This window comes from Neoarius graeffei, chromosome 1 (genome assembly GCF_027579695.1).
Source record: "Neoarius graeffei isolate fNeoGra1 chromosome 1, fNeoGra1.pri, whole genome shotgun sequence".
Classification (NCBI taxonomy): Eukaryota; Metazoa; Chordata; class Actinopteri; order Siluriformes; family Ariidae; genus Neoarius; species Neoarius graeffei.
In genome coordinates, this window is record NC_083569.1 from 1,345,554 (window position 1) to 1,359,114 (window position 13,561).

Below are 13,561 nucleotides of genomic sequence, written 5' to 3' on the forward strand. Positions count from 1 at the left end.
ACGATACCCATGTACAATGAGATTAAAAGCAACTCCAATAACAGTGCGTAGAAGTGTAAGGGTTTTGCTGGGAATCGAACCCGGGTCGCTGGTGTAATGATCCAGCAAACCCCCACTAGGCCACCAAGGGAATAACTCAAGTGCAGAGGCGTGAGGTGAAAGTAGAAAGTAGCAAAAACAGTTTATTTATACTATATACACTATATACAATCCAGGGCAAAAGAAACAAAAAGTATAATCCAAAACTGAGAAGACAAAGGGAAAAATAAAATATCCAAAAGTACAAAACAAAAGCCAAAAAAACAGAAAAGAAAAGGCAAAAATACCAACACTCAGAAGATCCAAAAACACAGTAAATACTAGGTCCAAAAAGAAAAGCAAAGTGCAAAACCAAAAAGACAAGGAACACGGTACAGAGGAAACTGGAGCTAAATATAACAGCACAAAAACTCGGTGACGAGAGGACTGAACTCAGGGGTATAAATACACAAACTAATTAAGGACAGGGCGGGGCAGGAAACAGGCAATAAGACAAAAACAAAACACAGAACACAGTGGTGACCTCTAGAGGCCAAAACAAACATGACCAGAAAAGGAAAAAACAGCGGCCTCTAGAGGCCAAAACAGTCCCAGTCCTAACAGGACCCCCCCCAGGAGCGTCTCCTGACGTTCCCAGGACGATCAGGATGGGCCGAATGGAAGTCCCGACAAAGTTCTTTGTCAAGTATGTCACGAGCTGGGACCTAGCAGCGCTCCTCAGGGCCATAGCCCTCCCAGTCCACAAGATATTGGAGACCCCCGCGAACCCGGCGGGAGTCCAGCAGGTGGCGCACAGTGAAAACAGTCTGACCCTGGAAGATGCAGGGGGGCAGGGGGTTCCTAGGGGCAGGGGCATACGTGGACGTCAGTACGGGCCGCAACAGGGAAACATGGAATGTGGGGTTAATCCTTAGCGTACTTGGTAACTGGAGCCGGTAGGAGACAGGGTTAACTCTGCGTACAACCTTGAAGGGGCCAATGTAGCGAGGAGCAAGCTTGCAGTTCTCCACCTGCAGCGGAAGGTCCTTGGTGGACAGCCAAACCCGCTGCCCAGGGCGGAAAGTGTGGGCAGGTCTCCTATGGCAGTTAGCCTGAGTCTGGTTGGTACTGGAGGTCTGGATGAGTGTCCTCCTGACCTTGCTCCAGGTCTTGCGACACCGTCTCACGTATTGGTTGACCGAGGGCACCCCAGAGTCCTCCTCCTGGTCCGGGAACAGAGGTGGCTGGAACCCGAATTGGCACTGGAACGGCAACAGCTTGGTGGCCGATGACTGCAGGGTGTTGTGGGTGTACTCAGCCCATGGCAGCCAGGTGCTCCACGATGTCGGGTTATCCATAGCCAGGCCTCGCAGGGTGGTTTCCAGGTCCTGGTTGAGCCTCTCCGTCTGGCCATTGGACTGTGGGTGAAACCCAGAGGAGAGGCTGGCAGTGGCTCCGATGACCTTGCAGAACCCGTGCCACACTCGGGAGGAGAACTGGGGCCCTCGGTCTGAGACGATGTCCTGCGGGAGACCAAAGACTCGGAAGACATGAGTGAATAATAGTTTAGCAGTGTCAAGGGCAGAAGGGAGTTTGCACAGTGGTATAAAGTGGCAGGCCTTGGAGAATCTGTCCACAATGACCAAAATGACAGTGTTACCTTGAGACTCAGGGAGACCCGTGATGAAGTCGACCGCCACGTAGGACCAGGGATGCTGGGGAATAGGCAGAGGATGCAGGAGACCCTGGGGACACTGTCGCAGGTTCTTGGTTCTGGTGCAGACCTCACAGGACAGGACAAATGACCTTACTTCCTTCTCCATGTTAGGCCACCAGAAGCGTCTTTTCAGGAAGTCCAGGGTCCTCCAAGCTCCCGGGTGGGTGGTGAGAGGGGAAGAGTGACCCCACTGGAGAACATTGGCCCGGGCTTGACGAGGGACATACAGGAGGCCTGGTGGCCCCGTCCCAGGATCAGGGTCCAGGCGTTGAGCTTGTCGAACAGTCTCCTCAATACCCCAGCGGACAGGAGCCACAATCCGGGATACAGGAATGATAGGCCCAACTTCACTCTCCCTGTTGTTGGGTGAGAACAGCCTGGAGAGCGCATCCGGTTTGGTGTTCTTAGAGCCCGGGCGGTATGATAGGGTGAAATTAAAATGGCTGAAAAACAAAGCCCACCTAGCCTGTCGTGGGTTCAGTCTCTTGGCTTGCTGGAGGTACTCCAGGTTCTTATGGTCCGTCCACACCAGGAATGGATGTTGCGCTCCCTCCAGCCAGTGCCTCCACTCCTCAAGGGCTCGTTTAACCGCTAGCAGTTCCCGATCCCCCACATCATAGCGGGACTCCGCAGGGCTCAGGTGGTGGGAGAAGTAAGTGCAGGGGTGCAGCTTCCCTTCCGAGCGTTGAGAGAGCACCGCGCCGACACCACTGTCCGAGGCGTCCACCTCCACGATGAATGGTTGGGAGGTGTCCGGGAGAACCAGAATAGGTGCCGTGCAAAAGTGGTGTTTGAGGTCATTAAACGCCTTTTCCGCCTGAGGGGACCAGACATAGGAACCACCAGTCCTTTTGGTGAGGTCCGACATAGGTGCTGCTACGGAGCTGAAGTTCCTGATGAACTTGCGGTAGAAGTTAGCGAATCCTAAGAACCGCTGAACCTCCTTAATGGACTTGGGAGTAGGCCAGTCCCAGACGGCCAGGGTCTCGGCTGGGTCCATTTGGAGTTGCCCTGTTCGTACAATAAATCCCAGGAAGGAGACCTTGGGGACATGAAACTCGCATTTCTGGGCTTTAGCAAACAGATTATTCTGTAAAAGTCTCTGGAGGACTTGGCAGACATGGTGGCGGTGCTTCTGTAAGGTCTTGGAGAATATCAGGATGTCGTTGAGGTAGACAAAAACGTATTGATTAATCATATCCCTCAAGACGTCGGTGATAAGGGCCTGAAAAACAGCTGGTGCATTGGTGAGTCCGAAGGGCATGACCTGGTACTCGTAGTGCCCTGACGGGGTGTTAAAGGCGGTCTTCCACTCGTCTCCCTGTCGGATACGGACGAGATGGTATGCATTCCATAAGTCCAACTTGGTGAAGATGGTGGCACCTTGGAGCAGGTCGAATGCTGTGGACATCAGCGGAAGGGGATAGCGGTTTCGCACGGTGATCTTGTTCAGGCCCCTATAATCAATACATGGCCAGAGCCCCCCATCCTTCTTGCCAACAAAGAAGAAGCCGGCACCAGCGGGTGAGGTGGAGGGTCGAATGAACCCAGAGGCCAAGGCCTCCTTGATGTACTCCTCCATGGCCTTGCGTTCTGGCTGAGAGAGGGAAAACAGTCTGCCATGAGGAGGGGTAGTCCCAGGGAGCAAGTCGATGGCACAGTCGTAGGCACGGTGCGGAGGGAGAACGGCTGCCCTGCTCTTACTGAGAACTTCCTTGAGATCCCAGTACTCTGTGGGAACTTGAGATAACTCGGTGAGATCGGGAGGCTTGGCAGGAGACACAGGAGAGCTAGAGAGCAGACAAGAGGCATAGCAAGCAGGACCCCACTCCACAACCTGGCTAGTGACCCAGTCTATATGAGGGTTGTGGCGGGTAAGCCAAGGAAGACCTAGAATAACTGGGAACTCAGGTGAAGGAATCAGGTGCAGGGATATTTCTTCCTTGTGACCTTGAGACTGGAGGAAGACTGGAGAAGTAACTTGGGTGGCTCTTCCATCACCTAACGCTTAGCCATCGAGGGCAGACACAGACAGTGGGACTTCAAGAGGCGCAGTCGGGACATTGATGCTTTGGGCGAAGTGGATATCCATAAAGTTTCCAGCCGCCCCTGAGTCTAACAAGGCTTGACAAGAGTGGATGGACTCACCCCAGGAGATGGAGACCGGGATGTAGATTCCTTGGCCAGGGAGTCCGGGAGAGAGGGTAGGCCCCGTCACAACCCTCCCTCGGCTGGACGGGGCGGTCCTTTTCCCAAGAGCTCAGGACATGATGCTCAGAAGTGACCAGGCTTGCCACAGTAGATGCAGCACTTGTCCCTCCTTCTGCGCTCCCTCTCGGCTACGGAGAGATGAGTACGGCCAACTTGCATGGGCTCTGGACAGTCACTGGAGGAGGTAGACGGGCTCCAGGTAGAGGCAGGGAGGCCAGGGAGGCTCAGGACTTGGCGGCGTTCTCTCTTCCTGTTGTCCAGATGAGTAGAATGTGAGATCAGTGTTTTGAGGTCACTAGGGCATCCGATAGAAGCCAGACCGTCTTTGATGGGGTCAGACAGTCCATGGTGGAAGGCTGACACCAGGGCAGTCTCGTTCCATCCACTTACTGCTGCGAGCGTCCGGAACGAGATGGCGTAGTCTGCGACGTTTCCCCCTTGCCGGATAGACATGAGCTTTCTGGCTGCGTCTTTACTGACGTCTGCTTGATTGAAGACCCGAAGCATCTCCTCCGTAAATAGCTTGAAGTCAGAACACTCGGGTCCCTGTCTTTGCCAGATGGCCGTTGCCCAAGCTCGTGCCTTACCAGCTAACAAGGTTATCACAAAGGCAATCTTGCGGCGATCCATAGTGTAGGTGGTAGGCTAGAGCTCAAAGGTGAGTTGGCACTGGGTAAGGAACTCCCGGCACTCACCGTGCTTGCCGTCATACCTCTGTGGTGCAGGAAGGCTGGGTTCACGAGGTGAAGGAGACAGCGTGGCAGGAGGCACTGGAGCAGGAGCCGGATCAGGATGAGGAGATGCAGGCAGAGGTGTCAGCTGTGCCAGGGTTTTCCCAATGGCGAGCAAGGGCCTCACGTTGGCTGGTAAGCATATGTCCATGAGTGTCCATGGTCGCTCCGAAGCATGTCGGAGCTGCCATAATTCCCTGAAGGTTGGCCAGGTAGACAGTTGAAGCAGCCTCTGCTGAGTCGGTCATGACAGAGTCTTTCTGTTAGGGTTTTGGTGGGAATCGAACCCGGGTCACTGGTGTAATGATCCAGCAAACCCCCACGAGGCCACCAGGGGAATGACTCTAGTGCAGAGGCGTGAGGCAAAAGTAGAAAGTAGCAAACACAGTTTATTTATACTATATACACTATATACAATCCAGGGCAAAAGAAACAAAAAGTATAATCCAAAGCTGAGAAGACAAAGGGAAAAATAAAATATCCAAAAGTATAAAACAAAAGCCAAAAAACCAGAAAAGAAAAGGCAAAAATACCAACACTCAGAAGATCCAAAAACACAGTAAATACTAGGTCCAAAAAGAAAAGCAAAGTGCAAAACCAAAAAGACAAGGAACACGGTACAGAGGAAACTGGAGCTAAACATAACAGCACAAAGACTCCGTAACAAGAGGACTGAACTCAGGGGTATAAATACACAAACTAATTAAGGACAGGGCGGGGCAGGAAACAGGCAATAAGACAAAAACAAAACACAGAACACAGTGGTGACCTCTAGAGGCCAAAAAAAACATGACCAGAAAAGGAAAAAACAGCGGCCTCTAGAGGCCAAAACAGTCCCAGTCCTAACAGAAGAAGAAAAAAAAAGAAAAAGGTGAGGGTGTAAGGGGGGTAAGGTGCACAGTCCTGAGGCGTATGTGTTGCGTTTCACATTATGGAGTGAGGTATTGCACATTATAAAGTATTACACATTATAAATAATTGCACGAAGAGAGTCACATCTCATCTCATCTCATTATCTCTAGCCGCTTTATCCTGTTCTACAGGGTCGCAGGCAAGCTGGAGCCTATCCCAGCTGACTACGGGCGAAAGGCGGGATACACCCTGGACAAGTCGCCAGGTCATCGCAGGGCTGACACATAGACACAGACAACCATTCACACTCACATCTACGGTCAATTTAGAGTCACCAGTTAACCTAACCTGCATGTCTTTGGACTGTGGGGGAAACCGGAGCACCCGGAGGAAACCCACGCGGACACGGGGAGAACATGCAAACTCCACACAGAAAGGCCCTTGTCGGCCACGGGGCTCGAACCTGGACCTTCTTGCTGTGAGGCGACAGTGCTAACCACCACACCACCTTGCCGTCCAGAGTCACATTATAAAATAAAATATTCTGCTCACTTAACTATTCACAGTAACAGACATTTTCAGTAAGGGTGCCCAAAGTTTTGCATGCCACTGTAGTCCCTGGGAAATTCAAGTATTGCCCATTTTGTCAGTGTTTTAATGATGGGGGTCATGACAACGGGAAGACATGCTGCTGGAGTTACTCATTAATATCCATGATGTAAAACATGAGATGAAATGAAAAGGAGGTCAAACATGGCAGAGCAGATTATTACTTAATTAGGTTTGAATTCACATTCTTCATTTTTTTGGCACGTCTGAAAAATTGAGAATTGTGCTTTTAGATTTCAGAGCAGGTATGTCACATGATGGAGCCAAAAGTTTGTGTAATGTCTGTTTGTGTTTCAGTTCAGTCCCAGTATTGGATTTTTATTACACACCACTACTGTAAATGTGCTCAATCTGTTCAAGAACTAAAATGAATAAATGACTATTATAAAAGGGGCATAGTAAATGGTGAGAGAGCTGTGATTTGATTCTGTATGTTGATGAACATTAGTGCGGTCAGGTGCTGATGTTCAGCATTTTTCATCTGTTTCTTGCTCTGTTTATTTATCTCTCCACGGTATCATTTCACTTAATTATGTTGTTTGTTCTGATATTCAAAGGAATAAAATGAATAAATGAACACATTCAAACAATTGTGAAAGTGATTTATTTGACTGCAATATCCCATGTGGTTCTGTTTACATTAAATTCAGTTAGATGTCTCACAATCATACACTTTAAAGCGTTCAGGTGGGATCAAGGTTTTGACTCCTGACCCCTCCACTGACGTACTTTCACATGGTCAGAGCTCACACTCAATAAATCAACCTTTACTGATAGATTGCAGGGCATTAAATATGTCAAAATAATGAGACAGCAAAATGAAATAATATCTTGAAACATGTTTGTAAGTAAACATAATGAGATAAAAAGTTAAAATAACGACATGCCATGTTGAAATAGTGAGTTAAGTTGAAATAAGGATATAATATTTCAAAATAACTACATAAGAGGTGGAAGAATGAGTCAAGGCCAAATAATGAGTCGAAAAGTTACAATACTGACATGATTATGTTGCAATAATGAGAAATGAAGTCAAAATAAAGATACGGCACTTTCACGTTTCCACTATTTTGAACTTGTGGTTCAGGGCAAAGGTACTAACTAGCATCAGTCACTATTTGGTGAATATTAAACATCAAGCTGGCGTTTCATCTCACTCACTCTCATTAAAATGAATGACAAATGGGGCGTTTTTTACAGATTTGAAAATGTGAATGCAGCTCATCTCACTCTCTTTCTTTCTAATATATTGACCAGAGGAAACAGATCTCCATCACGATGAGGTTTATATAGTAAAGAGGAGATGGCCGCTGAATGTGTTGCGTCTATTTAAGTCTGTGTAAACTTTCCGGTTCTCCAAGAGCTGCAGGTAGATCCGGTCTCCTTTCTCAAGCAGCAGTGAGACCGCGTTACCAGCTGTGTCCTCGGTGTCGGCACCAGGCGGGTTATCGGAGGCTAAAACGACCACTTCTCCGTTCTTCACCAGAGACAGGCCAGTTGCGAGCTCATGTGGGTTGAAGAGGAAGAAAATGAAGAAGTACACTCCTCTTACAGGTGCTGTGAAGATACCTGGAAAAACGATTTACATTATTATTTTAAACAAATGAAAGGTGTGGATCAAACCATATGTTGTGAAACCTTGAGGAAGAAGCTCTGGATCAGCAGGTGGTGTTCGTTTGTAGACTCTGTGGCTCCATGTGTACCTGACCTTCCCTGTCTGTATCCTCATACCTGCTGTCCTCATTGACTTTCACCATTGTTCTCACAAGTACAGAATTAAAGAGACATTGAGTTCATCCTGACTGTGACTGTGGCCTCCACATTTGCTGTTAACAAAAGACAGAATGGTATGAAGATGGATGATTACTAGCCTCCTCGAGCTGATCTCCATTTGAGATGAACAATTTTACACACATCCATTCAGAGGCGTCAACATTTATTGAGAAGGTACATGTGAAACACAGTTGTGGAGGAAATGAACACAAATATGGTTGAATATTATTATATCATCATTTTAAATGGACTCACAACACACATTTACAGTGAAAGCACAAATTACACAAAAGGACAAATGTTAGAACTGGAAGTTAGGGATTTGTGAATTATTATGGGATAATAATCTCATAATAAGAAACAGTACATACATTTGTCCCATATTCAAGATATTTTTACTTGTTAAAAAGTCAGTTTTTGTGGTGTACTAGACTTGCTGTTTTTAACATTCGTAAAACAAAGTGCATTAGCCGACTACAGTATTACCCTGGAACACGTTTGTTTCCCCAGGGTTTTATTTCATTTCAGAAAAGTGTGATGTACATCTGCCAATTTTTTGTTTTTATTGTACTAGAAAGAACATCAGGCCAGGTATGAATATTATTTTCACTCACCATAGCTTCGACAGGACTTTTTCCCCCTCTTAGTCTGCTGCTAGCGATGAGCTCCTCATGCTGAGCTTTATGTTTAAAATGTTTTCACAGGTTACTTGTATTGTAGGAAGATGCTGTAGTTCTTCATTTTGATTCTGTGTCATCTGTTCCTTAGGGCAATAACGTACACATGGCTTACGTCACATAGTGTCACCTGGAATCAGATGTTGGTACCAGAGCATTTTTCTATGAGGATGAGTAAATGATCATGCCATTGGACCAATACTTGATTCCAGTATCGGTATTGATACATCCTTCGGGATTAGTGTGTAATAGTTTATGGCCCACATCATTCCTATTATCCAGCCAGTGTAACCTTGTGACATGATGAATAGCTCAACTGGAACACTTTCACTGTCGAGCGAATGGTAGATATTTGATTTTGGTGTAAAACTGTGTAATAACTGCAGCTCAGTGTTTCCATCGCTGCATTTATATTCAGATTTTGTTATCTTTGCTTTGTTTTCTGCACATGTAGTAATGTTTCCTGAATTCAGGTTTGAAGCTTGCGGCTTACTTTATTCTATATGTATCTTTATGTTGATCCTGTGAGTCTGTGTTTTGACCTGGATTATGAATCTGCCTGCACTTAGACCCCTGTTGGTGACTCATGACTTTTGGAAAATGATTAGATACGGTACACATCCAGCCATCTGTGAGTGGAAAACAATGTGGTATGTTTGTAATACAATAACAGCATGTGGTTACCTGTTTCTGGGTCGTATGCACTGCCGATGTTCGTCAGTACATTTCCATACACTAAAGTCTGACGATCCGGGTATGGTCCGATATTTCTAAAAGCACTTGTAAGGGGAGACAACGTGGCTGAGAATGCCACTTTAGCTGTGATACCTGAAGACAGACACAAGGTTTGTTTTCAATCCCTTATTCTTGCTCTTGTACAGAATTAAAAAAGATTTTAAAACATACTCTAAACCAGGGCTTTATTGCAGTGCATCAGGACATGTTCACAGCATGCAAAGCAAAATAATGGATCTCTTAAATGAAAAATGAATTATTAAATATAAAATGAATAATGATATTTCAAATGCATTATTACAGGAAATACAATGGATGTAAAAAGTTTACACACCCCTGTTGAAACAAACATAAATCATGTCAGAACTTTTTCCAGCTTTAATTTGAAACAGCAACCAGCAACATTCAAGCGAAACTCAAAAACAATGTACAAACAAGTATGCACACCCCTCGACTAATACTTCGTTAAAGCACTTTTGCTTGGACACCATACTCAGTGTTTTTGGGTAAGACTCTACCAACTTAGCACATCTGCATTTGGTGATTTTATTCCACTCTTCTGTCAGATTGCTATGGAATCCTCTGTACACAACCAAGTCAAGTCATTCCACAGGTTCCTTTTCACTCTTTCCCCTCATATCATTTTAGAATTGTGTGGAATCAAAGGCTTTGGGTTTACCTGGCTCTCCTTGTAATCCTGGTGGTCCTGGTGGTCCTACAATTCCTCTTGATCCTGATATTCCTTGTGGTCCTGCTGGTCCTGTAATACCTGGAAGTCCCTGCACACTATCCCCTGAAATTAGAACAGTGAAATAACTCTGAATCTCTCTCACACACTCTCTCTCTCTCTCTCTCTCTCTCTCTCTCTCTCACACACACACACACACACACACACACACACACACACACCAGGCTCACCCTTGTCTCCTTTAGGTCCAGGAAGTCCGTCTCTGCCGTCTCTTCCAGGAAGGCCATTGTGTCCAGGAGAACCCGGGACTCCAGCCAGTGCAGGACAGCTGACAGTCTCAGAGCCAGCACTGAGATGTAGCCCAAAGTGTTGCAATAGCAGAAACGAGAACCACAGAGCACTGCACAGCGCCATCTTCAGACCACTAACATAAGCAACAGATCCGGAAACAAAGTAAGAAACACCTCATAGAGTGACGTAAGTCCATTATTGCATGTACATCGATGCAGCAATTAGTGAAATGAATTGATGCAACAATCATAAACTGGTTATTACCAATTATAGATAAACTACTTAAGAAAAAGGACAACTGATGTATGAAAAAAATCATTCATATTTTCAAACTGATGTGTAAAACACTTAATAGACTAGCAAGGTGATACTTAAAATGAAAATATTCATTCTCTACCTCATCACCATTCATTGATTAAGGGAAACGTTACCCCAGATTCTGAACAAAGTCGGTCACATATCGATCAGAGGATACTAAATCAAATTGTATGGTACTGTATCACAGCAGATTCATTCGTTTCATCTAAGATCAAGTTGCTGCTTGAAGAATTGAAATTATATTATTTTGTTTGGAAGCTTGATGCCTAAGCCGCAAGCACATAGCTGAACGCTAAACAGCTCCCGTGCTGATCTTAGCATACAGACACAATTTCACAAGATTTGAAAAGAATGAATGAGAAATTAAGAGAAAGTGTAAAGCCTCAAATATCTTTGTATACATTGTAAAACAATTCCTTGGTCACAATGTGCCATGCTGACATTATCATTGGCTGATTTCGTGCCATTGAGACCAACGATGGCTGACTATAATGCTGTGTTAGTGTGAGAAACTTCTGATTAAAATCTCTGCATGTAAGCAGTGCTGTGAAAATGGACAGGGTTGAACCGTCAGGAGAGGCAGACCAGGCAAATGTTTGGGGCACCTGAAAAAAAATTGACAAAATGAGCCCCAATGGCCACTCATACTGGCGCATTTTGCTATAACATCTATAAACCCCATTAAACCTCCCATGAAGGCACTACACAGTGCAGCACCACTGCCCCAAACACCCCCTAAATGAGGCCACCACATGACAGCTGGATAAAATTAGTTAGGACAGTCAGCTACTTGTCACTGTCATACATACAGCATAAGGTTTAACTGTCAACACAATGAAACTATTTATAAAAACCTTTATCCGGTATACTCATAGATACTGTAAATTGTCGTATGTTTGTTTTATTATTTATTTATTTGAAATGATCATTTTGCAGAAAGTTAAGTTGATTTGGTTGTATAGGAGGTCATTCAGAGCTGTGAGGCATCTATCAAGCCACACCCCTAAAATCTATGTGTGGCTAGAATAACCATGGTTACAGGAAGCGTGGCTGGCTTAACAGCAGTACAACAAAACAACAAACATATTATCTGCTCTAAATATGTTTTTGATGATTGAACATCTTGGCACACTATCCACTGAGAAAAGTCACCGTTTAGATGATGATGAATCCCAGTGGGCTTCTTTGCATGGGGCCCCCGAGAGTCTAGGATCGCCACTGAACATATGTAGTAACCAATAGGAGGACGGCAAACTCAAAGGACAATTAGAAATATGGTCGCGGTGATGGAGAAACATAAAAAACGAAACAAGCTAACGGACAGTGAAAAAATCTCCTCCTTACTTCAAGATCACTTTGAAGAATTTTTGTTTTTGTGCAAGCTTGTTTTCTACATGAGCCTGGATCACAATAACTGATGATGTAAACAGAACCTTGTAACTTTCTTGAATCGCAGGTCTATCGTTAGAAGACAGTGTGACGAGTCATAATCTTACAACTGCACTGAAATCACACCAGCTTGAAAAGGCTTCAGTTTGAACTTTAATTACAGTACTGTATGCGATAAAGAGAAAAGATGAACATTTCCTGAGAAGCATGACCGTGTGGTCATGTTCATAAATATCATAAACATAATATGTTCAGAAACATCTGCTCAGATTTTACTCCACCCAAATGAGAGCAACCAAGAGGAATGATGGAAAAGAATCCAGCTAATGTCCAATATGGCTTCCAGACCAAGATGACAAAAAACAAAACATAAATTAGAAATATGGTGACATTTCAGTTGGGGAATATGAATTACATGAATCATGAATTTGACAAAAAAAGATGAAAATCATGTCCAGGTGGTGATAAGAGCATTCATGAAGAAACAACTCTAACAGATTCTGGATATTATGCTATGCAACACAAATAAATCTCTGCGTCACAGCCTCAAACTCCCAGTAGGAATCTGGTATGAAGCCCAAGCAGGAGGGAAGATAAAGATACGGCCCACGTTAGCAGCATGAAAGAGAAATTTATGATTGTGCGCAATTGACAATAAAATCACTCCTTTAGTTAGAAGCTACTTTGGTGAACATGAAGACATGCATTAGCTGATGATGTTTTAAAAAATACAGTGTAAAGTAAATGCTATTTCCAGATTTTGCACCAATCTGTAAATACACACCTGGTTATCTTTTTAGATTAAATATGTTGTAAACCTTAACTGAATTTACTAGTTGACGTTTGCCACTGAAGGCCTTTTTTTTTGTTCATATTGTAAAATTTGTATTTATTGAATTCTTACAGAGTCAATTAAATTACTTACCGAGGGTTAGATGTTCTTCTGTCTGTGGAATTTGTAATTCTTGTTTGATTTCCACAGATCCCGACACTTTATGGCTATGTAGGTTCAGGAAAACTTCTGAAGACCTCAGAAGGAATCGAGTGAAGTTTAAAAAAAATGGTGACTTGGTGTTACTGCAGCTAATAAAACAGCACCTCAAACAGACCTCCTTCTCTCTTTCCCTCCTCCTGCTTGATCCATCCTCTCTCCCTCCAACCTTCTGTCCACCAAGTCCTGTCTGAATCTTCACTCTGTTGTGTTCACTAGAATGAACTTTACACTTTTCCTCATGAGCTAATGGCCTGCTACGGTTGGTGTCAATACCAGTGATGTCTGCTGGCTTTTTTAAGATGGAATCTAGCATCCACTATCTAACAATAGCTCCACAGTTAAAGACAGTTATTAGAGCTGATCGATGCAAGTGTTTCACATCAGTAACGCTCTACTGGGTTCATACCATGCTGCCATTGTCTTGTCTAGTCACTGTAGATGTCTAGTCACTGTAGATGTCTAGTCACTTGGTGCTGAACTGCAACCACTAATAGGTGTGATGGTCAGGGGTGCACATACTTTTGGCCATACAGTATAGGCAACCCATGTATACACATA

The 13,561-nt window shown here is 44.8% G+C and overlaps 1 protein-coding gene across 1 annotated transcript; it reads right to left on the reverse strand.

Moving 5' to 3' along the window:
* Positions 1 to 6,723: 6,723 nt before the first annotated feature.
* Positions 6,724 to 13,157, reverse strand: LOC132886375 (adiponectin-like). Its single transcript, XM_060920963.1, has 5 exons — positions 12,935 to 13,157; positions 10,242 to 10,435; positions 10,003 to 10,116; positions 9,273 to 9,416; positions 6,724 to 7,707 (listed from the first exon to the last, which is right to left on the reverse strand). The coding sequence occupies exons 2-5, from the start codon at positions 10,423 to 10,425 to the stop codon at positions 7,424 to 7,426; spliced, it is 726 nt and encodes a 241-aa protein (XP_060776946.1). The 5' UTR covers positions 10,426 to 10,435; positions 12,935 to 13,157; the 3' UTR covers positions 6,724 to 7,423.
* Positions 13,158 to 13,561: the final 404 nt, after the last annotated feature.

Coding starts and splice junctions, on each gene's coding strand:
- LOC132886375 (XM_060920963.1), bottom strand. CDS start 10,425: ATGGCGCTGTGCAGTGCTCTGTGGTTCTCGTTTCTGCTATTGCAACAC. Junction 10,117..10,241: donor TGGACCTAAAGGAGACAAGG/GTGAGCCTGGTG, acceptor TTCTAATTTCAG/GGGATAGTGTGCAGGGACTT. Junction 9,417..10,002: donor AGGATTACAAGGAGAGCCAG/GTAAACCCAAAG, acceptor GTCTGTCTTCAG/GTATCACAGCTAAAGTGGCA.